The sequence below is a fragment of the Musa acuminata genome, chromosome BXJ3-3, assembly GCF_036884655.1.
Source record: "Musa acuminata AAA Group cultivar baxijiao chromosome BXJ3-3, Cavendish_Baxijiao_AAA, whole genome shotgun sequence".
Classification (NCBI taxonomy): Eukaryota; Viridiplantae; Streptophyta; class Magnoliopsida; order Zingiberales; family Musaceae; genus Musa; species Musa acuminata.
Genome location: NC_088351.1, coordinates 27,108,909 through 27,134,539, shown reverse-complemented (window position 1 = coordinate 27,134,539; position 25,631 = coordinate 27,108,909). Strand labels below are relative to the sequence as shown.

At 35.4% G+C, this 25,631-nt stretch overlaps 1 protein-coding gene across 1 annotated transcript; it reads right to left on the bottom strand.

Moving 5' to 3' along the window:
- Window positions 1–1,224: 1,224 nt before the first annotated feature.
- On the bottom strand, window positions 1,225–3,733 carry LOC135632421 (heat stress transcription factor A-4b-like). The gene is made up of 2 exons (XM_065140988.1): window positions 3,132–3,733; window positions 1,225–2,598 (listed from the first exon to the last, which is right to left on the bottom strand). The coding sequence occupies exons 1-2, from the start codon at window positions 3,402–3,404 to the stop codon at window positions 1,459–1,461; spliced, it is 1,413 nt and encodes a 470-aa protein (XP_064997060.1). The 5' UTR covers window positions 3,405–3,733; the 3' UTR covers window positions 1,225–1,458.
- Window positions 3,734–25,631: the final 21,898 nt, after the last annotated feature.

Genomic DNA, 25,631 nt, shown 5'->3' with positions numbered 1-25,631 from the left:
TATTGTGAATGTAGGCAGCAAATATGAAGAAACAGAAGAACTATAAGAGTTGTTCCTCTTTCACTCTCTGCAATCTTCATGGTACAAAGACCCCCCAGTATCCTGCTCTACAAATGCGTCTTCAGTAAAGAAAGAAGATTAATCTCTTTCTCTGTTTTACTCGACAAGAAGTCCATCTCCTCTTTTCCAGTGTCTCTGTGTTTTTTCGAAATATAGCAGCTCCATCATCCTCGAGGTTGCTTTCACAAGTACTTTCAAAACTAGATCCAGTCAAACCACATGAATAAACATGCGAGTAAAGCATCAGCTTGAAAAGAAACAGACTGATCTCCAATCAGGTAAGAGGTCCTCATCAAACTGCATTATTTGCACCCTTCCACAAAAACACATAGATATAAGTTTACCTTAGACACTACATTATGCTATATCTGCTGAAATGGATCACACTGAAACATCAATACCTTAGCATAAAGAAGCAACTCTTAAGGCATAATGATTCTGTGTAACTTTCATAGTTGTCAGGCTTTCTAGATGTCTTCCCATGGTGGTACATCTATAAGAAAAAAACTCTGTTTAGTGAATAGAATTCATGCATGAACTTAATTAGCTGAAACATCTATGAGGACCTCTCGTCGGGGAATGTTGTGCCAATAGACATGCTCCTATCCTATACAGCATAAGTAAAAAGATCGCGTTACCATGTATTGGTACTGTTGACATGCTTCAATACGGTGCCTACTGATACCTTTCTTTGCTTGGTAGGTACCCATCTGTGCTGACTGCCAAGGCAACCTTAGATATCGTATTCCAACTTTCCAAGATAAACGTCTGAATGAGCATCCCAGAGGCAAACTTAACATAATAAAAAGGGCCAATTTTGCAATGTATCTGACTACTGCAATGTAAAAACCAAACAGATGCATATTGTCAACAACAAACAACAAGGCGCAGATACTACAACCACCCATACCATGTCAAACAATATAAACTACAAAAACGACATAGGCAGAAGCGCAAAGATCAATATGGTTGACCTTGATGAACAAATATACCCTCTAATTTCATTTCAAATAGCAGTCAAGAAAGCTTACTAAATCTAATGATCTAAAGAATTTTCATGTCAAGACTGTGAGTATAAATTAACCCATGTAAAACATGCATGGGAGAAAAAGGATGTCAATTCAGTCAATCAATAAATTTGTCGAAAAACGAGGGGGCATAGCCTCAAGGTAAAAATGATTTAGAATTATCCTCATACCAGATGCCACCATGCATCCAAAAATAAATGAATAAGGTGCTAGTAAGAAAAGTACAAGTTACTTCTAACCGAGGATGCAAATAAATTTCAGGACTGAAATCTGAGTGTCTTTATCATACATATCTACCATGGGTTATATTTCGCTATCAAATCACATATATATATCCTAACATATGAAACACCAAAAACAAAATCTAACATCAGGTTTTCTCTACTGAAGTGAGATTCGCCATCTTTTCTACAAAATGATCAACATTTATCCCATTCCGACACATGTTTTCCACCTCTCTTATCTTTCCTTCACTTTGTTCATCATCTGAATCTCTTCTTTTCAACTGGACTACCTTAGTAACAGAAGAACCTGGTATCTCTGTAAGAAATTGTTCCCAAAACACATCATTTACTCCAGTGGGCATGGTAGATGTGGTGGTACTGGTTGCTTGATCTCGCAATGAATCAACCTCAGTAGCTGCAGGTTCTAAATTAACATCTATCTCAGCAACCTTGATCCTTGAATCTGTTTGATTTTCAGCTGCAGGAATACCAGGAGTTTCCACATGGCTCATACATTCTGCTGTCTCTGGAGACGAATGGATATCTCCCAGACAAGGTGAAGAAGGATATAAGTTAGGCAAAAGTGATTGCAGACTTGCACCAGTCTCCACTGATGATGCATTCATTTCAGTGAGAAGAACATCAGTGGGAAGGCAAGCCACAATGCTATCATAGCACATGTCATCACCGGAAGTTTGACTAACACCTCTGAAGAAATTCTCCAATGAATTCAACGATGACTCCATCTTCTCAAAAGGCTCCATGTCAAATATCTGAATAGATGCATAGTCTGATTTTTCACCTGCCAAGGGCTGCTGGAAAGTGACAATTTGATTATCTTCCATAGCAGTGTCCTCATTGAAGTAATTGATTTTTGGCAATCGCCTCTTCTTGCTGAGAAGATCAGAGTCTTGTACAAGGTTAGACAGGAACCAAGGCTCCTGCACGATCTGTGTCAAGAAGGCCATCAAATTTCTATGTCGGTCTCCCAGGACCTGTAATCTTTCCTCTAAGGACTGCATTTGGTGCTCCATTCCATGCTGCTTGTGCACATTCTTCCGAAGCTCATTCACAAGCATAGCCTTTTCTTGCTTAAGCCGCTCAATCTCCTCTTCAAGATCCTGTTTTTGAGCTTCCGACAGTGGTCCTGAAGAGCTACCTTGGTTGTGCGGCGAATGGCTATATACTGGCTTGCGTCTGTGTATGTTCTTCAGGAGGTGCTTTTCTCCTCGTATAAAATCCTCATTTGCAAACTCCCACTGATCAGGGTCTATCTTTCTGAAACCCTGCAAGGGTCAATGAACAGTTTAATATCTTTTGAATCACACATCAGAAACACTAACCAGTTCACACCACTTGAAGATCATCAAGGCAATAAAGGTATTCATACTTATCTAAGTCATGTTTACTAACTTATTGCCAATCGAACTCGCAAATTGAAGAGAGGGAAGAAAGGAAGAACTTGTCCAAAACTCTACACGATCTAAAATAAATCGACATGTAGAAAAACTAATTAACAGAACCATCAGAATGGTGGAAAATAGACCACCGGCTCAATCAACTCATCTCTAACCAATTTCAGAAGTTCAAGATCACAACAAGAACATCTTGGTTCAAGAACCAAGAATGAGGTATGAAAGCTTTGATAGAAAGCAGAAATCACTTCTGCGAACTGAACTTTCTCTCGTTCTCTACAAAAGACAAATCATACAAATAAAGCAGCCAAGAAAAGTATGCCAATTAACAATCAAACAGGAAGCAAAATACAGATTCCAACTGTTAGAAAGGAGAGGCCTTTCCATGGAATTGTTCCACTTACGTAAGTGTTGAGCTGCCTCACAAAGCTGGAGAAGTTGCTGTGCTTAAAATACTTGGGCAGCAAATCCCTAGCGAACTCCAGCTGATTCCACACGACGAAGCTCAGGTTGGTGGGGCTCCACGAGACAATGGAGTTCGTGGCCGGGTCGTCCACCATCTCGTACGTCTTGGTGAGGAACGGGGGAGGGGAACTCGAACTCGAACTCCCCCGCGGGCTCTCCATCCCTATCAACAAATCGAACACCAACGACCGAGGAATTAGGTCGAATCGCATCCAATCATGGAAGGATCAACCTCGAGACCGCCGTCCCACCCAAGAACCTCGATCGATCTGCTGCTCCCTCTTCCAACGGGTCGCACCCCAAAAAGAAACAATCTTGAACAGCTTCTGATCACCGAGCAGGCGACACCGGCGAACACCCTGCGGAAAGGTCCGGCCTTTACGGCGAGGAGGCTCGAAGGGAAGCAAGAGAGGAGAGGAAGAAGAACCAGAAGAAAGAATGCTTTTTCTTCCTCCTCCCTTTCGATCTGCTTCTGTGGATTGGGTAATAATCTTTATAGGGAGAAACCAATGGAGATTTCGTATGTTTTACTTTCGTCTCATTGAAATTTCCAGAAGAAAGAAAGGAAAACAAAAAAAAAAATTCATTTGACTTTAGATATAGATATATATTACTCTCATTTCATTGCCTTAAATATTTTACACTTTGTTAAATGAATGAATTTTTACATATATCTCCGACCTCAAATAGTTGTTTTGGTACTCATATTAATATTTATATACTCTTCCACAAATTAGTTTTAGTTTTTATAATATTTTTTTATAAAATGATATCTTTATTTAGGAAATAAAACTATATATATATATTCTCTTTTTCTTTGATTTATAATAACAATTTTATATAAAGTGAAATATTATTAGGGTAAAATCATGTATATATATATATTATTATTATTTAATTCTTTATGAGGCAAAGTGAATATGGATCACAATCAATAACATTAATAATAAAATAATAAATCTCGACTATTTTATTTTAAGTCCGAATCTTTTATCGTTGGGATCCGTAAAAAGTTTGATGCGAATTACATTAAACTATTAAAATTCACTATTTTTATTATTTTTTACCATTTTATTACTGATATTTTAAGCATAATGTGCCATAGGATCCAAAGAAAAGTTATCATGAGGGGTCAAAGCATGTTGAAGAAGGAGAAGAAGAAGAAGATGGCGTAGAAGCTTCCTTGTGCAATTGTTTCCGACGACTTCCATCGTTTCTCTCTCCAAGACTACGTGGACTTTTTTGTTTGGCGCTACGTGGTCGACTCTGTGTGTTCTGCAGAGGTTTCGTAAGCAGGATCGTCATCATGCCACTGAACGCTCGGTTCATCGTTCTAGAATCAAGACTGGCATTCCAAGCTCCACCAGAGCTGAATTATGAGTATCCATGTCGTCATTCTTATCCGTAATTTTGTTCTACACGGATGGAGAAGTTCAACGACGAACATTTGCCGGTGACGTTCTTCTGAAGTGACAGCAGCAGCTGCTTCGGATCAGAACGATGGCATGGATGTCTTGAATCTTAGACCACCACCTCCGGAGATGGAATGTTGCAGAGATAGGAACTCTTTTATGGGGGCGTTTCCTTGGAGCACGCTGACAATGGCAGACAATTTTAGGCCTCGGAGTTGGAGATGTGTTGGTGCATAGAAGAGCCAGCTTTAACATCTGCGGAGCTTCTTCCATGGAGAAGGCAGAAGCAATAGCAGAGGATCAACAGTTGACAAATTCACGGTTTCCTTGGTAATAGGGCAAAAGAATTCTGATTACTTCTTAGAACAGTTGACAAATTCGCGGCTTCCTTAGATTTTGAAGATGCTTGACGGCGATTTCAGAACCATCCGACAACACACCCTTGGCCAATTCAAGCAAGAAAAATATGATGGTAAGATGATCAACACTAAGAAAAAACTAGCATAATGAGCAACACAGAAATGCATAAATGTAACTTGTAAACTCCACCTTCACCTATCTTGTTTGCAGGATCAAAGTTCCTGGTTGCAGCTTTGATATGCTTTAAGCTGAACTGCCCAGTTTGCAGCTCTAGACCTCAAAGCTGTGTGTGCAAGTATCATGCAGGAAACCATCAAATGTTAATTCTGAATCAACAAGATGAAAGTTATTTACTTAGAGAAAAGTGAATCTTCTGAGATTTATTGTAAGACAGGTTTACAATAGCATATAGAAACAAGAATTTGTTTCCTTTTTCATGATAATCTATCTATAGATGGATTTCGGAAAATATTTTAATCCAATTCCAAGCAAAACTGAAACACGATGGCTAAATGATTGACCAGTTTCCCCCTCTATGACATATTTGAAGTGATAAAAGCCGAAAAAGAAATGCATAAATAACATCCTTGCTTACCATTGTATTTGGAATCTTTCCTTCTGATATAACAGCAAATTAGGCATAAGGATCAGCAGAATCGTAACACAAGCAGCAGCAACAATGGCCGGTAGATAGCTTGTGACCTGTTTCAGGCTTGAAATCTACATGGAAGCAAATACTTCACAGCATTGGCACGCAAACAACACACGATAAAATTGAAGAACAGGCTTCCACAAGCTTGCTTGGTGTCACCGAAATGGCTGATGCAAGAGGAGCATACACACCCCAGAACGGAACGGGGTTTGTGCCCTTCCCAGCCCAACAAAAATGAGTCTCCAAGGTGCCATCTACCATGACAGTGAAGGACTCGATGATTTCCTTACCAGTTCCATTAGCTTCCTTAGCAATGTTGAAGTCTTGCAGAAGAAGGCTGCTACATGTTTCATCATCTGTGAACGCTATCTCGGCAAAATGCAGATTGACCGTGTACAAACAAAAGTCCATAGTATTTGGGTAAGGAGGGATTAAGCCTTGCGGTCATGTAAAATTCTGGCTTGGTTATGTTCAGTGCTGTTGTGGTATCGACGAAATCTCCTGTGGAGCTATAAGCCCATTTCTTGCTCTCAGAAATGGGAAATTCTTATGCATCATGTGATTATGTCGTCTTTTATAATATGATTTCTTGAGGGATATCATTGATAGGAAAAACTCTTCTAATAATTTATCATAGACTTTTTGTTCTTGTCTATAAATAGACAAGACATCTAGGAGCTAAATGATGCCGTTGAGATATTACAATTTTTCTCTCAATCTTCCTGAACCATCAATCTATAAAAGATAGGATGAGAAAGAGAGCCTAATTCTCCTTACAAATTGATAGTAGTTTTGGATCTAGGGCTAGTGTCTTTGTAGATCATACCAAGATTTTTTTCAAATGACATCGAAAAGTACATATCATATTTTATGCTTACAATTCGTATTAGAGCCTAGATTCTTGAAATCAAATATCATAGATCTATTATTTTCTAATTTATAATATTTGAATGATCCATGTCGATCTTTCTATCTATCCAGTGAGCTTCTTTGTATCATCGTCTTCCACGATCGCAAGATAGCGATGATTGCGCTACCTGCATGGCGCACGAAGATGGTAATAACACTGCTGCCGATGGAAGCCATAACACCAGCACTGCTACGTGTGGTCTTCTACGATGATTGCCAACACCAGGCGGTGAGCCATACGCTATGAGCAGAAACCGCGTCCAAGCGGTGGTAGTGCGTAGGCATAGGCCACGCCCAAGCGACGATCATGTGCCAGGTTGGTGCTGCAAGGGGGTCGCACAGTCGGCAACCTCCCACAGCCAACGATTGTGTAGGCAACAACAACGACGCAAGGCAACAAATTAAGGTTTTAAAGCAAATTATAGTTTTTAAACAAATGTTTTTTTTTGGTCAAATTATGACTTTGCCCTTTTGTACTTTATTAATGCCTTTTAATATTTTAACAGTTCTATCCTTTAGAAATGTCATAATTACATCTGATATCCTGTCAATAAAATTATAGTTTTATCGTTATGAAATTAAGAATTTCTAATTTATATCCTTAATTATAAAATTGATAAATATGATTTATTTTAATTATGAATGAATTTGATCATGATTATATTTTGATTATTTGATTAAATTTAATTTTATAAAAAAAATTATAAAATTTAATTTTCTTTTATAGTTTTCTCATGTGATTTATTAATTACATTTTACATATGGTAAATAAAATCTAATTATTATTGTTGGATATTTCTTTAGTTATTGGCATGTATATATTTGGAATTATATAATAATATTTATCTTTAAGACGAAAGTATTTGAAATTATGAAATAATATTTATCTTTCACATGAAGACATAATTTATATGTTATCATGATTATCATATAAGTATTTTTTACTGATTAATGCTCAGTAATTCTATTATTGAATTACTTAGCATAAATTAAATTGAAGAAATTTGATGAATATTATTTGTAACTCATCTCCCTAAGTTTTATCTGACTTATAGCTACCAAAGTGTCACACGACGATAGATTTTTGGGATATGAATTACATTTAAAGTTCTCATTTATAGGACATTTTAAATTATATTTTATATTATTGTATTGGTTTTGTAGCCACCAAAGTGACCTAGATTAATAACTTATAAAATTACATTAAGGAACTAGTCCTAAATGACATTAAGAAAATAATACTCACAATGACACACATAATTATGAGATGTAAATAATCCCAAAGGAAAATCTACTTTAAATAATTATGTGATGGGGTAGAGTGATACTGTTTTTGATATTCTTGCAGCTTAGGGTTGTATGCCCAAAAGTAACAATACTATTCCAAAAAAATGGTGTCAGTCCTCCATATATGACATTGAGTGAACACTAGTTATATCAATATTTCACCCAAAGGTGAAATATGGATGATATCAATAGTTCATCAAATTTTGAAAACTCAAAGTATTAATATTATTTTATATTTTACAATGATACTTTCCTCCATACATTCTCATACTTCTAGTATCCCTATACTCTCTGGATTAAATTAGTCAGAATAGTTAGAGTATGTGCAATAGTTAGAGTATGTGCAGTTGCTCATTGAAAAGCTATCAAACTTGACTGATGAAAGTACTATGGAACAAGTTAATGAAATGAAAGCTTGGGAAAGATCTAATAGGCTTAGTTTAATGTTCATAAGAATAATGATTGCAAATAATATAAAGACTTCATTATCGATTACAACTAATGCAAGGGAATATTTAAAGGTTATTGAAGACATTTAAATCTACTAATAAGTCATTGGCTGACATACTAATGAAAGAACTAACTACGATTCAGTATGATGGTACTAAAGGAATTCATGATACATCCTTAATATGGCTAATAAAGTTGTAAAACTTAAAGTATTAGTCATGAATGTTGATGAGTCTTTCCTTGTATAATTTATTCTTAATTCTCTTTCTTCTTAGTTTGGCTCATTCAAGAATCACTATAATATAAATAATAATAAGTGGAACTTGAATAAGTTAACTAATATTTGTGTTCAAGAAGAATTGAGATTAAGATAGGAAAGTTCATATAATGTCATGACTACTACTCAGAGAGTTGGTAACAGAAAAAAAAAATTAAAACATCATCCATTAAAGAAATTTGTAGAGTCTGGAAATATTAAACAAACTAATGAAAAGAAAGCTTCTATAGTAGAGTGTTTCTTTTGTGACAAAAAAGGATATGTGAAGAAGGACTACATTAAACATAAAACTTGGTTCGAAAAGAAATGTATAAACTTGACCTTTGTATATTTCGAATCAAACATTATAGAAGTTCATCATTATGGGAAATCGTCTCAAACTATATTTCGAATCAAACTTGACCTTTGTATACTTGGTGGATTGATTTTGGTACTTCAACTCATGTTATCAATAATATATAAGAAATTATTTAAATCTAAAAATTTAAAAAAAAGAGAAAGATTCATCATTATGGGAAATCGTCTCAAAGCGGAAGTAATGCCAATGGGGACTTATCATCTATATCTAGAGACATGTCATCTGATGGATCTTGTTGATACATGTTATGTTTTTACTATTTCTAGAAATTTAGTTTATCCATCTAGAATTGATGAGTTAGGATATTATCTTTCTTTTATAATGGTAAACTCAATATATTTTATGATTCAATAAAAGTTGATTCTAAAATTCTATGTAATGGTTTATATAAAATTAATTTGAATCTTGAGTTTGCAAAGATACAATTGACCCTACAATCAAGTGGTGGATTGAAACTTAGTTTTAATAATAAAAGATCTTCTATATTGTTGCATAGACGATTGAAGCATACCTCTAAGAAAAGAATTAAAAGATTAGTGAAAGATAATATTTTGAAACATTTAGACTTCATTGATTTTGATGTTTTTATAGATTGCATTAATGGAAAGCAAATTAAACATACAAAGAAAAATATCATAAGAAGTAAAGAACTTCTTAAGATTATTCATATTGATATTTACAAACTACTCCATATTTCCTATTTTAGTGGAGAAATATATTTCATCGCATTTGTAGATGATCTGTCTAGATATTACTATGTTTATCTATATATGAAAAGTCTTAGGTCGTTCACTCTTGAAGTGTATATAAAATTTTCAAATCTGACAAGAGTGGTGAATTTTATGGCAGATATGATGAATCAGGTTATAATGTTGGTCCTTTTGCTATATTTTGAGAACAACGGGGTATTTATGCTCAGTATGCATTACTAGGTTTGCCATAGTAGAATGGTATTACTGAAAGGCGAAATCATACTCTTATAGATCTGGTTAGGAGTATGATGAGTTATTTCTTTATACTTGAGTCAATGTAGGGTGAAGCTCTAAGGACAACTATATATATCTTGAATAGGATTCCTAGTAAGTCGGTTCCATCAACTCTATTTGAGTTATGGACTAGTAGGAACCCCATTCTGAGACATTTATATATTTAGGAGTGTCCTACAGAGATAAGAGTATTCAATCAACATGAAAAGAAATTTGATCCAAGAACTATTTTTGGACATTTTATTGGTTATCCAGAAAAATTCCAAAGGATATATATTTTATTACCCTAATCATAGTATGAGGATAGTAGAATCTAGTAATGCAAGATTCTTAGAAAATGATGAAATCAATGGAAGTAAAAAATCTGGAAGGATCAATTTTGATAGTGAGGAGATTCAAGTTAATTCTCCCATATCATCTCATATTCGAGAAATTGTTGTTCCTCAAATCAATAAGAGAATTGACAAGAGTGAACAACAAAATAACATCGATGAACTCTCACATGATGTTGATATTGTCGCTAATGATCTTATAGAACTATTACAATTGGCATCTTTGAGAAGATCGGAAAGGAAAAAGAAAAATATCATTTCTGATAATTATATAGTATATCTACAATAATAAGATTATGATATAGGAATAAAAAGAGATATCTTATCATTTTTATAAGCTATAGAAAGTAACAATTTAAAAAAATAGTATGATGCAACGAAAGAAGAGTTAAAATCAATGGACCAAAATGATGTTTGGGAACTCGTTAAATTACCTAATAATTATAAAAGAGTCAGTTGAAAATTGATCTTTAAGACAAAATGTGACTCAATGAACAATATCGAATGATATAAAGCCAAACTTATGGCCAAAGATTTTTCTCATAAAGAAGGCATCAACTATAATGAGTCGTTTTCTTCAGTTTTTAGAGAGGACTCGTTAAGACTCGTTATGGCATTAGTAGCTTATTATGATCTTGAGTTATATCAAATGGATGTGAAAATAGTATTTCTAGATGAGAAAATATATATAGAACAACCTAAAGGATTTATAGAAAAGGAAAAAGAAAGTTAGGATTATAACTTAAGAAATCTATTTATGGCCTTAAACAAGCTTTCTTCGGATTTAAGGAAAATACTATTGATCATTAGATATATCTGAAGGTAAGTGGGAGCAAGTTTATTATATTGATCTTATATATGGATAATATTTTATTTGCTAGTAGTGATCTTGCTTTATTGCACAAAACCAAAATATTTTTCAGCAAGAACTTTAAGATAGTTGAGATGAATGAGGCAACCTATGTTATTGGCATTGAGATATTCAGGGATATATCTCAAGGATTATTAGAACTGTCTAAGAAAAAATATATTAATTATATTTTAGAGAGGTTTAATATGCAGCTTTGCTCAGCCAATGATATACCTATTACCAAAGGTGAAAAATTCAGCCAAAATTGTACTCGAAAAATGAGTTAGAAAAGAATCAAATAAAGAATATTCTTTATGAGTGCGTAGTTAGAAATCTATTATATGTTCAACCTGTACAAGACCATATATCAATTTTGTAAATACAATGCTAGGTAGATACTAGAATAACCTAAGAATGGAACATTAGAAAGCTACAAAGAAAGTAATGAGATATCTGTAGGAGACGAAAGATTATATGCTCACATATAGGAGATCAGATCAGCTTGAAGTGATGGGATATTCAGATGTTAATTTTGTAAATTACCTCGATAGTAGGAAGTCTACTTCAAGATTTATATTCATATTAGTTGTTGGGGCAATTTCTTGAAAAAGTGCAAAGCAATTGCTTATTACATCATCAACAATGGAAGCTGAATTTATGGTATGCTTTGAAGCCACAAATCAAGCTTTATGACCGTAAAATATCATCCCAAAACTTGGTATGGTTGATTCAATTGCTAGGTCATTGGAGATATTTTGTGATAATACCATAGTATTTTTTTTCTCCAAGAATGACAAGTACTCTAGTGGTTCCAAGCACAACAAGATAAAGTACTTGGTGGTTAGAGAAAGAGTTCAGAAACAGTAAGTCGTTAATCTCATATTTTGATGATAAAATCAATTGATAGTGTTTATGATTTGATCTGTATTTTGAATGACACTAGAAGCTTCGATCAGGAAGAGATGATTAAAGCAGGAAGAATCATGTTGGGCAGGAGAAAAACATGTCAGAAGATTGGACGTAATGCCAAAGAATCGATCGACGTATCAGTAGAAGGCTTCGGGACATGAGTTCGGGCATCGGGCCAAGAAGAGTAGAAATTGTGTCAAGAAAATCGGAGTTACGGAGGTCAACTGACCGATTAGGCAATAGGCCCCAAGAGAGGATGATGCGTCGAAGAATCGGATGAAACGTCGAAGAACCAATGACATGCCGGACAACATGATTCAAGCTTTGTAATAATTATCTAGATTGAAATAGGTTTTATTTGTGCAGGATTAACTATGATAGTGATCAAGGCATAAAGTAAAATGAAGTCCTAAAGTCAAGAACGAGATTTTGTTGGGAGTTCGAGAGTTCGTCGGAAGTACGGATGTTCGTCGGAAGTTCTATCGAAATTGACCGAGAAGTCCAAGAGCTTGCCGAAGAAGCTCGTCGGAACTCACCAAGAAGATCGTTGTGAAGTACAGGAGCTTGTTGGGAGTCCGTTAGAACATTGCCAAGAAATTATCGGAAGTTCACTGGAAGATCGCTAGAAGCTCGTCGGAAGAAACCAAAACTAACTGGATCGGATTTGCTTAGTGTATGCCTTATAATTCATAGTTAGTACATAATTGAGATTGAAATTGGGCTAACCCAATTAAGGGCTAGTTAGGCCCATGTATGGACTGTGTTGGGCCCAATAAAAGACCCAAACAATGACCCAACAAGTGGCATCATCGTGACATAGTCTCCGAGACTATGTCAGGTGGTGGTACCGCCCAGACTCAGTCTCCGTGATTATCAAGTGATGGTACCATCAGTTTAGGCGGTGTTACCACCTAGACATAGTCTCCTAGGTGGTGGTACCACCAGGCTAGGCAATGGTACCACCAGGCTAGACAATAGTACCACCCAAACACAGTCTCCTAGGCAATGGTACCATCAGACTAGGCCATGGTACCGTCCAGTGTCAGTACTATCAGTGGTGGTATCGCCCACTGTTAGTGCTGTAGGTGGTGGTACCGCCTAGCACAGGCGGTGGTACCGTCAAGACCCGGAAAACCCAGGATGAGATATTTTTAGGCTCTAAGTTTGAATCAACTTGAGGCCTATAAATACCCCTCTTATCTTTGGTTAACATACACAAGAATTGAGTAAAAAAAGTAGAAAAACTCTATTGTAATCTTGTGAGAACTCCTCTCAAAGCTCTAAGTGTTAGTATAGTTTTAGAGAGGAATAAAGGGGTGTAAAGATTGTCTCCTAAACCTATGAAAAGGAGAAGAGGGTTGTAAAAGGGTAGTTGATCTTCGCCCATTAAAAGAAGATCGTTAGTGGATGCTGGTGGCCTCGATGGAAGGGGAATCGATGGAGTAGATGTAGGTTGTGACGACCAAACTACTATACAACAATTTACATTTTTGTTCTTCTTTTAATTCTCATATTGCAAACTGATTTACTTACTTTATTTGCTCATGACAATCTTGCAAACGTTTCAAAGTTAAGCATCTTTACAAAATGGGTTTTAATGTAAGAAGATTTTTGAACTGACGATTTTTTACCGCTGCACTAATTCAAACCCCCCCCTCTTAGTGCCGACTCGTTCCTAACACAAGTGTCAATTGAGAACCTAAGCACTACTATAATGATTGCTGATCAATTTAATAAAGTTTTATAGTGTAAAATATTTAAAGAATATGTTTTTAGAATGGGCCTTGTGAGCAAGCCATAAAATATATTGTGATGCATGTTTAGGTGGATACTATTATTGACATTTTTTTTACTTAATTAAAGTTATTTGTTTCTGCTATCATGTTTATATTTATGTTTATGCATATTATAGTTGAATGTAAGAATAGAACTGTCTTAACAAGACAAATTATATGGGTCATTATAGACTATATTAGAAAAGACTAATAATATTGTGATAGATAGAAGGGAGTATGAGATTGATGATATACAACCACTATGACTCATATTAATAGCTAGACTTAATGTAGTATTATTATATTTATTAGACTTATTGAGTTATTTTTAAAATATATAGCCATGTATAAAATACTTTTCAAAAAAATTTTAGAATCCAATTAGGTAAAATTATTTTTTTTAAAAATTATTTTTTTTAAAAATTATTTTTTTAAAAAATTATTTTATTTATTTTAATTTTGAATATCTTTTATATCTTATTAATTAATATGCCAAGTGGGAGAATGTTAGATTATGTGACCCTTTATAATTATATAAGATATATAATAGAACTAATTGGATTTTAATGACAAATATTGACTAATAGAAAGAAGTCCATATTATAGTAGGTTTCCTTAGGCGACACCCTTGATGGGAGGAACTCTCATAATAACTTATCATAGACTCTTTTCTCTTGCCTATAAATAGATAGGATTTCTAGGGGCTAAATGACACATCTCATAGAGGACACAATTGAGATATTACAGTTTCTCTCTTAACCTACCTCCATGAATCATCAATCAAAGCGATCCTAAGAATAGAAAGAGAGGAGAAAGAGAATCTAGTTATCATTGTAATTGTATGATAGTGGTGTTGGATCTAGGGATGGTGCCTTTGTAGATCACACATAGATCTTTTCAGATAACATCGAAAGATACATATTATAAATCTGATATAATATTATTTGATTTCAATTCTGACATAAATTTTTTTTCGATATCATACATTTTATACTTACAACCTATCCTAATGTATCTATCATCTTCATACTCATTGCCATCCATGATCACCTTGCCACCACCATAGTTCACGAGTAGAATGAAATCTGTGATAGATTCAAAACCCAAATGTACTCAATCATGAATACTCATAAGGAAGAAATGCTTCAGCAGGTTATCCTTACTCACCATAGAGAAATGTTTCTCCAGAACATGGAAGGATTCTTCTTAAGCATGACTTTATCCTGTAAAAATGGAAACCAGCCAGATCACTACGGTACAGTGAATGCTGAAGGAAAGGCATCGAAAGCTTAGGTATCCGAATTCATGGATGAATAGCTCGACACTAGATTACTGCTAGCAAGAAAATCCATCTTCGATCAAGGTAGTTAAGACCTCTAGGGGCTAAATAATGCATTTCATATAGGATACAGTTAAGATATTACAGTTTTTCTCTTAACCTACTTCCATAAATCATCAATCAAAGTGGTCCTGGGAATAGAAAGAGAAGAGAAAAAAAATCTAGTTCTCATTGCAATTGCATATTGATAGTGGTTTTGGATCTTGGGACAGTGCCTTTGTAAATCACACAGAGATCTTTTTAGATGACATCGAAAGGTACAGACATAAATTTTTTTTTGATATCATAGATTTTATGCTTACACCCGATCTTAATGTATCTATCATCTTCATACTCATTGCCATCCATGATCACCTTGCCACCACCACAGTTCACGAGCAGAATGAAATCTGTGATAGATTCAAAACCCAAATGTACTCAATCATGAATACTCACAAGGAAGAAATGCTGAAGAAATGTTTCTCCAGAACACTACGGTAGGATTCTTCTTAAGCATGACTTTATCCTGTAAAAATGGAAACCAGTCAGATCACTACGGTACAGTGAATGCTGAAGGAAAGGCATCGAAAGCTTACGTATCCGAATTCATGGATGAATAGCTCGACACTAGATTACTGCTAGCAAGAAAATCCATCTTCGATCAAGGTAGTTAAGACCTCTAGGGGCTAAATAATGCATTTCATATAGGATACAGTTAAGATATTACAGTTTTTCTCTTAACCTACTTCCATAAATCATCAATCATAGTGGTCTTGGGAATAGAAAGAGAGGAGAAAGAGAATCTAGTTCTCATTGCAATTGCATAATGATAGTGGTTTTGGATCTAGGGATAGTGCCTTTGTAAATCATACAGAGATCTTTTTAGATGACATCGAAAGGTACAGACATAAAATTTTTTTTGATATCATAGATTTTATGCTTACACCCGATCTTAATGTATCTATCATCTTCATACTCTTTGCCATCCATGATCACCTTGCCACCACCACAGTTCACGAGCAGAATGAAATCTGTGATAGATTCAAAACCCAAATGTACTCAATCATGAATACTCACGAGGAAGAAATGCTGAAGAAATGTTTCTCCAGAACACTACGGTAGGATTCTTCTTAAGCATGACTTTATCCTGTAAAAATGGAAACCAGTCAGATTACTACGGTACAGTGAATGCTGAAGGAAAGGCATCGAAAGCTTACGTATCCGAATTCATGGATGAATAGCTCGACACTAGATTACTGCTAGCAAGAAAATCCATCTTCGATCAAGGTAGAAAAGTTCAGCAAATCAATTTAGCTCGGAAGGGATTTCATATCATGGAGGACTTGCATATTTCCTTGACAAACACCTGGCGCAGGGGTTCCCAAAAACGAGATGTAAGAAAACATCACTGCAGATAGTGAGTTCATGACATGATTATAGCCCTTAGAAATGCATGATAACAACTTCAAATCGGACATTGCGGACAGATTCTGATCACTGTTCAAGATCCAACCGGGTATCCTCCCGTTCAGCTTGTTATTTGTAAGATACCTACACAGGAGAAGCGAAAGATAGTGAGATTGGACATGGCATGAGAAGATACCACTGTGAACATTTGTTTACATGCTAGTTAGACAACTGCTCGGTCCTTCGTAGCTCCTTGGAATTGGACCTGACAGGCTGTTGAAGCTTAAATCCCTGTGACGCAAATTTGATGCAGAAAGGAGGTCATCATACATGCTTTGGGAAGAAGCTTTCGATCAAAAGAAACTAAAGCTTTTTGAGACAGCCTTCTGATACACCCACAAGCTTATCATGTTTCTCATCTCTCCAATGTACTCTGGAAGTTCATGGACAAGTTCCTCAGGGCCCTGTGTCATCGACAAAGAAGAAAGGAAACTGCAAGCAGATCACGATGTTGAAGCATTTGATGCACAACCTCAGAATCGATAGTAAATTGCAAGTATATTTCTTTAGAAGTAAACTGCAAGTAGTAAATTGATAGATACCTTCAGAATCTCTAAGATGTGTCTTGTTGGATTTTTTAGAAGTTTTATATATATATTTTTATAGGTCTCATAAAGATCATCTAAAAGATAACTATAGATTTTAAACCTATAGAGACATTCAATTTTTTCGGAAGATTTTTCAGAATTTAGAAGGATTCAGAAAGGGGATAATTTTCATACAATATAGATATAGATCAATGTTCAAACCACTAGTCCCATTAAATTTCTTAGGTTTGAGGGATATTGAATCATAATATATAAAATTAAATTAATTTTTTTTATGATTATAAATCATTATTTAATGAAGTAGAATAGTAAGTTGAGTATATTTTTTATTTTATCCTTTTAAAATATGTGTTATGATGTTTGTTTAGGGAAAAACTGATGTCAAAAGAATTATTGTAATAATCTAACATAACAAAAAATATAAATATAGATATATCACAATTAATAAATTTTATTAATTGAATTATATGAAATCAATTTAATAAAATTTTACAAGCAATTGAGATGCAAAATATTAACAAAATATGAGTGAAATAAATTAAAATATATATTAATTCAAATTAATAGTTCTGGACGGAAAAATAATTTACTGTTAGTCCTAATTTTAATATTTGATTTGGATCTGTCAATAAGTATAAAAAGAAAACTTGGAGTACTTGACAGAAGCTGTAATGTTTTAAATATCACAGTTTCAAAATCAATTAAAAACAGTTCGTAAATTAGATGATAATATTTAACTTATATGTTATCAACTGGTTAGGGGTTCAATTCTTACAATAAACATATTTTGGATTTAACCAACAGAACACTTAATTGATTCAACATAATCAAAGACTTCCCTTTTTTATTTTTTTAATAGAATTAAAGTTCTTTTTAAATTCAACAGAATCAGTCTTTTTTAAAATCTAAAATTTTTAGTGAAGAGATTTTTTTAAAAAGGAAACAATATAGTTTCTTTTATAAATAGAATTGATGTGTATAGAATAAAAAGGAATACTGTCAAAGTTATTTTCTCTTTTAATATAAATCCAAAAATATAAACTAAAAATATAACTGAGACTTTTAAAGCTTAATAAATGATGGAATAATCATGCAACCACTATAACATTTTTTTTATAAATTAAAAAAATGATAAGATAATAATTAAACTACAAGAGTAATGAGATCAATTTTTAAATGACAAAATAATCATTGAACAACTATAACAATAATGAGAATAACACTTATAAAATATTTGTTTCATGATACTAATCTGATAATTAATTTAAGTTACTTAACAAATAATCAAACACTTACACAAGAATTAACATGAATAAATATATACTACTATTTTTTTTATTTTCGGGTTAGCACCCCATGTAGTTTTAATCAGATAAAAAAATATGCCTAGATTGTTAGATCAATAACTCTAATGATTTAATCTAAAATATGTTAAATTGAAATGAGAAATTTAGAAAAGGAACCCGAAGGCATACGTGTGTAAACATCTCATACTGCTTCCACTCACATGAAATCATTCCAAGCCTTTACAGATCTGACAAGAAGGGAGGCTTGGAGAACTCTGGCTCCTGAGCAAGCTGTGATGAAAAGAACGAGCAGATGCATGGAGAAAGACTCGGGAATGGCCATGAATTGGATCGCCATTAAACGAGGCTTACATGCTCTTGACATGGCAGGCGGCGGAGTCACAATCGCACGTGACGTTGTCAGCGAACACTGGCACGTCGCTTCTTCCTGCAACAATCCATCCTCTGTCTCCGCTGCAGGGATCCACTGAGAAGTCCAATTTCTTCCTCAACTCGGAACCAATCACTCGCAGTGCCTCAACTGCGTCCATAACATGTGAAGTAATGAGATCAAAGAATCGCCTCAAACTGTGTACTGATTGATTCAGAAGTCAGTCAAACTAAAAGCTACGCATGGCAAGCGTACTGGAAGTGGAAGTAGTCCTTTGTCTTACTCGTGGAGACCAAGATTGATCCGAGAAGTAATTAAGATCATCCGTATCTTGTCTGGGAAAGATTTCCTGTGTAAAACACTAAGATTCAGTAGCTGGAAGAAGACTTACTGAGGTCAAACCAACGTGTTTGACCGTAGTTGACCCCGAGACCATCAATCTATCGAACGCGTATGGTCTTACAAGCTGAAAAGTCAACAAGAAGCCGTAGTGCGGTACGCGCAATTATACATCGATCGAGCGAAGCAGCCGCCGCCAGCACAGAAATTTGTGGAAAGAAGAAGAAAAATTAATGGTTTGCTCGTCTCATAAACTATCGATTAAATGATCCAGCAAAATCCAAATCGACATTATAATCGGTGGTGACGTGAATCTCTCCAGGTAATAATAAACTCATCAAGAACAAAGCAATATTTCCATTGAAAACAGAAGATAAAACAACCAATAACATCCATCTTTTTGTGTTTCTATTTTATTCTTTAGCATCCAAATTAAAGGATAATACTTTTAGTTTCTAGAATTAGAATTCGTTTCAAGCCAAAGAAACAAAGGAGTTGAGATAAAACGCTCGATTCTTTATTAGGGGGAAGAGAGAGATCACTGCATGCGTACCTCCAGCTTGGTCTAAAATCTCTTCTTGGTGTGGCGACAAAGATTCGTGTTGAAACAACTGAAGCCAAGTAGCAACGACAATAAGATAAGCGCAAAAGGGAATCGATATGGAAAATGCGCAAGGGTAAGTCCAATGATGATCAACAAGGTTTATGATGGCAGAGGCAAGATGTCGAGAGCGATGGTATAGGGCAAAGGCGATAGTATAGGGTGGAGGCAAGATCTCGAAAAAAATGGAGAATTACAATATGTCACCAATGAACATGAATCTTAATGAATTTTAATATAAAGTTAGGTCAGTCACCTAAAAGTGACATAAGTTATTTTCACTATCTAAATTTTTCGAATTACAAAATATGGACTAAGAGATTGTTTGGAAGTAACCCATCACATCGATATCGAGATGTGATGCTAAGTAGAGAAGGGTTATCTTATTATTTTGGACTAATGAGAGTAAAAAAGTTGATCACAACATAGAGATAGATTAGCAACTTAAAATATAAGAATACTTTCGAATCAAAATTGATAGATACTATGATCAAAAGAAAAGTAAAGATTGTATTTACAAGGTAGTGGGTAGAAAGAAAATCTATAGAAAAATTGATAGTAGTAAATATAAAATTTTGATATACTAAAAAATTTAAGTATGTGCATGAATTATTAGTGTTATTAGTGTTTATGCCTAAGTCGAATTGGATGATCAAACCAAAAAAACTTTAAAAAAGCTTAGATGATATAATGACTATAAGATGAGATTTGAATAGTCATATAAAAAATATTTATATTGAATATAAATAGGTACAAGCGGGCTTTGGCTATAGGGAGAGAAATGAAGATGATAGTATGAATTTAATTACTTATAATTATAAATATTTATTTTAAGAAAAGAGATGAATATTTAATCATTTATAAAAGTAATCACACCCATAGTAAAGAGACGTCTTTCTCGCTAGAAAGAAAGATAAAATTATAGGGGGGGGGGGAGGGGGGGTTGAGAGGGGTAATTAGTGCTATAGTACATTTTCTTCAATTTTAAAAGTTCGATCGATAAATGCATATTAGAAATATAATTAAAAAGTGTGAGTAAGAATTGCTAGTAAGTAAATCAATAGCAAAAAGGTAAGAGAAGAAATATAAATCGATTTATAGTGGTTCGGTTATCCCGATCTACGTCCACTCTCAATTTCTTTTCTCTCGAGGTCATCGACTTTCACTACTGATCTTTTTTCTAAAGGACGAAAATTAACTATCCTTGTTGTAGGAAAATCTAGGGGCGACATCACATGCGCAACAGAAGAACATAAAACAAAAATATCAGATTTCTCAAAAAGTGTTCATTGTCATAAGAAGTTTGGTATGCAAAAATCTATGAAACTGAAGACTATGCGTGAGATGGTTGTGTTACCTAGGGAGATCATATTTTCTTGAAATCTTATAGATATGTGGGAGAGGATAAAGAAGGTCAAGTGTCATCTTCTCTAGTGGTGATCCATACGATAGGGGCTACAAAGATGCTCCTTAAATCACTGCCCAAATCTCTATACTTGTTGGCTGAGGAGGAGAAGTGGAGAGGAGATTAGGAGGTGGCAGCCAAGAAGGCCTATAGCCCTTTGGTTCTCCCCTATTTATAGAGGCCCTCCCATTAACTTAACCCTAATTGATCCTACCATAATGGATACTAGATCTCCATATAACTACCCAAGTCTCTCAGAGTAGTAGATCTCTATCTAATAATCTCTTATTGACTCTTATTAGATCTCTATATGATCGAATAATTTAGGAGCTTATTGGATATCCAATAAGATAAGGGCTATAGCGGATATCTCAATATTCGAACCTCTACTTGTTACAACACCTACCATATGTGTGTGTCCCTCTAGGCCTAATATCGAGCTGACTATGAATCATATATATTAGAACTCCTTCTACCTCAGTGAATTATTATTTTCATAATAATTCACTCGACTCATTGACTGCGGACATACTATGCCACTATGTCGTAGTCCCCAAATGATACAAGGAATCCAATTTATTATACTTGTCTGTCCTTAGTTGCCATGTATCTATATTCTATTATCCATCTAATATCTTAGAGACCATATACTGGGTATGGTGTTATTAGGCTCATACGGTTTCTACTCGAGTCTTATTCTAATCACATTCTCTTACATAACTCTTTCTCTCTCAATCTGAATGACCTTAGCCAAGGATTTGTCTAAGCAAGAACATATAAGATATTCCTCTCATAACATTGAGAGCAAATAATCCTCTATCGACACTCAATAGCCCTTGTAAGGTTGGCAGCCACGCTCGATGACCGGTTGTGTTAGATCTAAAACTTCCAAACTGATAAGTTTGGTATCGAAGAGTGGAGTACTTATATATGACTTCCTTGGTATCTCAAGTATAAAAACTAGATACACTATTGGGATGATGAAATCATTGTCTAACAATGAGAGATCATTAACTATCCAACATTCTATAAGCGGATCAATTAGTGAACTCATTCTCCAATGAGCACATGCACTATATCCGTAGTGTCCCCACACAATCAGCTATGAGAGCAGCTGCCTCCATCATATGGATGGGTATATAGTACAATAGTCTATTTGGTTATCTTGATGTCTCTCTCGAGTAACCTATGACCGAGATTATTTAGGGTCTATGTTTAAAGACAAATCGATCTCATTATCATGATCTCATCATGATCCAATTTCCATTGCACAGATCTATGGACATTAGAATATATACATACAACAAACAATATAAAGTAAGAAAAATATCATAATAATAATAAGAAAAAAGAATGTGTGTCAGACGTGATTGGTTTGTAGGGCACCTATAACTAGCAATCTCCCACTTGACCTAAAGCCAATCACCTACGTGTCATAGACTTAGCTGGTTTTGCCTAAGTCGTGCGGCACCCTTGCATGTCTGTCCGTAAAGGTTAGCCTCCCCGAAGCCTCCCATGTCCCTTAGGACCCACAAAAGAGAGAACGAGTTAGAGAAAATGCCTCATTCGGGATCCACAAGCAAACATTTCCAAAAACACTTCATAGACAATGAAAATTACAAACAAACTTTACAATCTCTGAACAGTTGCACAACAAAGGGTAAAATGATCCACTATAGATCGATAATCTCTCACAATTGTCCACATGATACTACCTTTATTTACAAGCCTAAAGCGGCCAACAAACCCAACTAAAATGAGACTATTAAGCCTTCGGTCGTCCCTCTACATACTGTGCAAAGCATGAACATACCAAAAGACACGAACATACATAAGCATTACATCAAACATCCTGTTTCGAAGTTTGTCCGTGATATATGTGTCTGATCCCCATCAAACCCCTGCGATGCTCAAAGAAAATCTGAGATAACAACTTTGTTATTGGATCTGTGAAGTTATCTTCGGATGGAACTCTTTCCACTGCTATATGTCCACAGGCCACGATCTCTCTAATAAGTTGGAACCTCCTCAGAACACTTCTAATGAGACCTAGGTCCCCTCATTTGAGCAATCGCATCGTAGTTGTCACAATATAAGGAAATCAGCTCATTATTGCCCAACACGACTCCTAGATTTATGATGAACTTCTTCATCTAGACTTCCTTCTTTATTGCCTCTACTGTAGCAATGTACTCTACTTTTATGGTCGAGTCAGCGGTAGTATCATGCTTGGAACTCTTTCAGCATACTGCTTCTCCATTCAGGGTGAACACATATCCTGAATTAGACTTACTGTCATTGATATTGGACTGAAAACTTGAGTCCATGTAGCCCTCAACCCTGAGGCTACTATCTCTATATACTAATAAAAGATCCTTAGCCATTCTCAAGTACTTAAGGATATACTTTACTACTTTTCAGTGCTCTAAGCCTGGATATGCCTAATACCTGCTTGTGACACTCAAAGCATACATTATATCAAGCCTAGTACATAACATATCATATATGATGGACCCTATCACTAAGATATAAGGCATCCTATCCATGTCTGCCCTTTATTCAAGAGTCTTTGGGGACATACTCGAAAGTGATGTCCTATGTCTTATCGGTATGAGACATCTCTTAAAATTTTTCATATTAAATCTTTTGACTATGGTGTCTATGTACTTAGATTGGGACAAGCTAAGTATCCTTTTGGATCTATCTCTATAAATTCAAATCCCTAAGATATAGGATGCTTTCCTTAAGTCATTCATGAAGAAATATTTAAATAGCCAACACTTTACTGTGGAGAGTATTCCTATATCATTCCCAATAATCAAGATATCATCCACATATAATATCAAAAAGGTGATAGCGCTCCCACTTACCTTCCTGTACACACAAGGCTCATCTTCATTCTTAACGAAGTCATAAGATATGATCGCCTTATAAAATCTTATGTTCTAACTTTGGGAAGCTTACTTCAGTCTATAGATGAACCTAAGTAATATGCACACCTTATATGGACTTTCTTCGGACATGAATCCCTTAGGCTGTATCATATACACCTCCTCCTTGAGGTTGTCATTGAGGAATATAATTTTTATATCCATTTGTCAAATCTCATAATCATAGTATGCTGCAGAAGCCAATAGAATTCAGATAGATTTCAGCATGGCTATGGGTGAGAATGTTTCGTTATAGTCAACACCTTGCCTTTGATGATACTATTAGGATCAAGAGTGGCACAAAGAGGAGGGGGTGAATTAGTGTAGTGGTAAAAACATCGGTTTCGAAAAATCCTTTCATACAATAAAAAACGAACTTAGAAGATAACTTGAAATCTCATGTTCGTAAATGTATTGAAGGCAGTAAGCAAGTAAAATGGTTTGCAGTAAAGTAAATTGCTCAAGACGAAATGCAAACCAGATTTTAGAGTGGTTCGGTCATCGTGACCTACATCCACTTCGTTGATTCCTCTTTCGTCGAGGCCACCGATATCCACTATCGATCTTCCTTTAATAGGCGAAGATCAACCTCCTTCTTACACCCCTCTTCTCCTTTTCACAGATTTAGGAGACAACCTTTATAAGCACTCACTCCTCTCTCAAACTATTCTAACACTCAGACTAGAAGAGGAGGATTCTCACAAGAGATTACAATAGCGTTTTTCCCTTTTAAAATTCTCTGTGCTTGTGTGTATTAACTAGGGATGAGAGGGGTATTCATAGTCCTCAAGTTGATTCAAACTTAGGGCCTAAAAATATCTCATCCTGGGTTTCCTAGGTTCAGGCGGTACCACTGCCTGTGTTGAGTGGTACCACCGCCTGGCACCCTGCTAGGGGTGGTTTCACTACCCAGACTGATGGTACCATCGCCTGACATAGTCTCGGAGACTATGCCACTACAGTGCCACTTCTTGGGTCACTATTTGGGCCTTTCATTGGGCCCAACACAGTCCTTATATGGGCCCAACTAACCCCTAATTGGGTTGGCCCATTTCCAATCTCAATTACGTACTAACTATGAAATTTAAGACATTTCCTAAGCTAAATAAGTCCGTAAGTCTAGGTTTCTTCCGGCGAGCTTCCGACGATCTTCCGGCGAACTTCCGACGATCTCTCGGCAATGTTCTAGCGGACTCCCAGCAAGCTCCTGGACTTCACAACGATCTTCTTGGCAAGTTCTGAAGAGCTTCTTTGGCAAGCTCCTGGACTTCTCGGTTGGTTCCGGCAGAACTTCCGATGAACGTTCGGACTTCCGATTAACTCTCAAACTCCCAACGAAATCGCGTTCTTGACTCCGGGACTTCATTTTGCTTTATACCTTGCTATCGTAGTTAATCCTGGATATGTAAAAACATACTTCAATCTAGACAATTATTACTAAGTTTGAATCATGTTGTCCGATATGTCATTGGTCTATCAACACTTCATTCGATTCTTCGACGCATCGTCCTCTCTTACGGCCTATTGCCGAATCGGCCAATTGACTCTACAACTTCGATATCCTTGGTGCAATATCTGCTCTTCTTGGCCTGATGCC

What these genes read in the sequence shown, in the direction of transcription:
- LOC135632421 (XM_065140988.1), bottom strand. Translation starts at nt 3,404, where the DNA reads ATGCGATTCGACCTAATTCCTCGGTCGTTGGTGTTCGATTTGTTGATA. An exon ending in TGAGGCAGCTCAACACTTAC is followed by an intron (nt 2,599 to 3,131) that starts GTAAGTGGAACA and finishes TGACCCTTGCAG; the next exon opens with GGTTTCAGAAAGATAGACCC.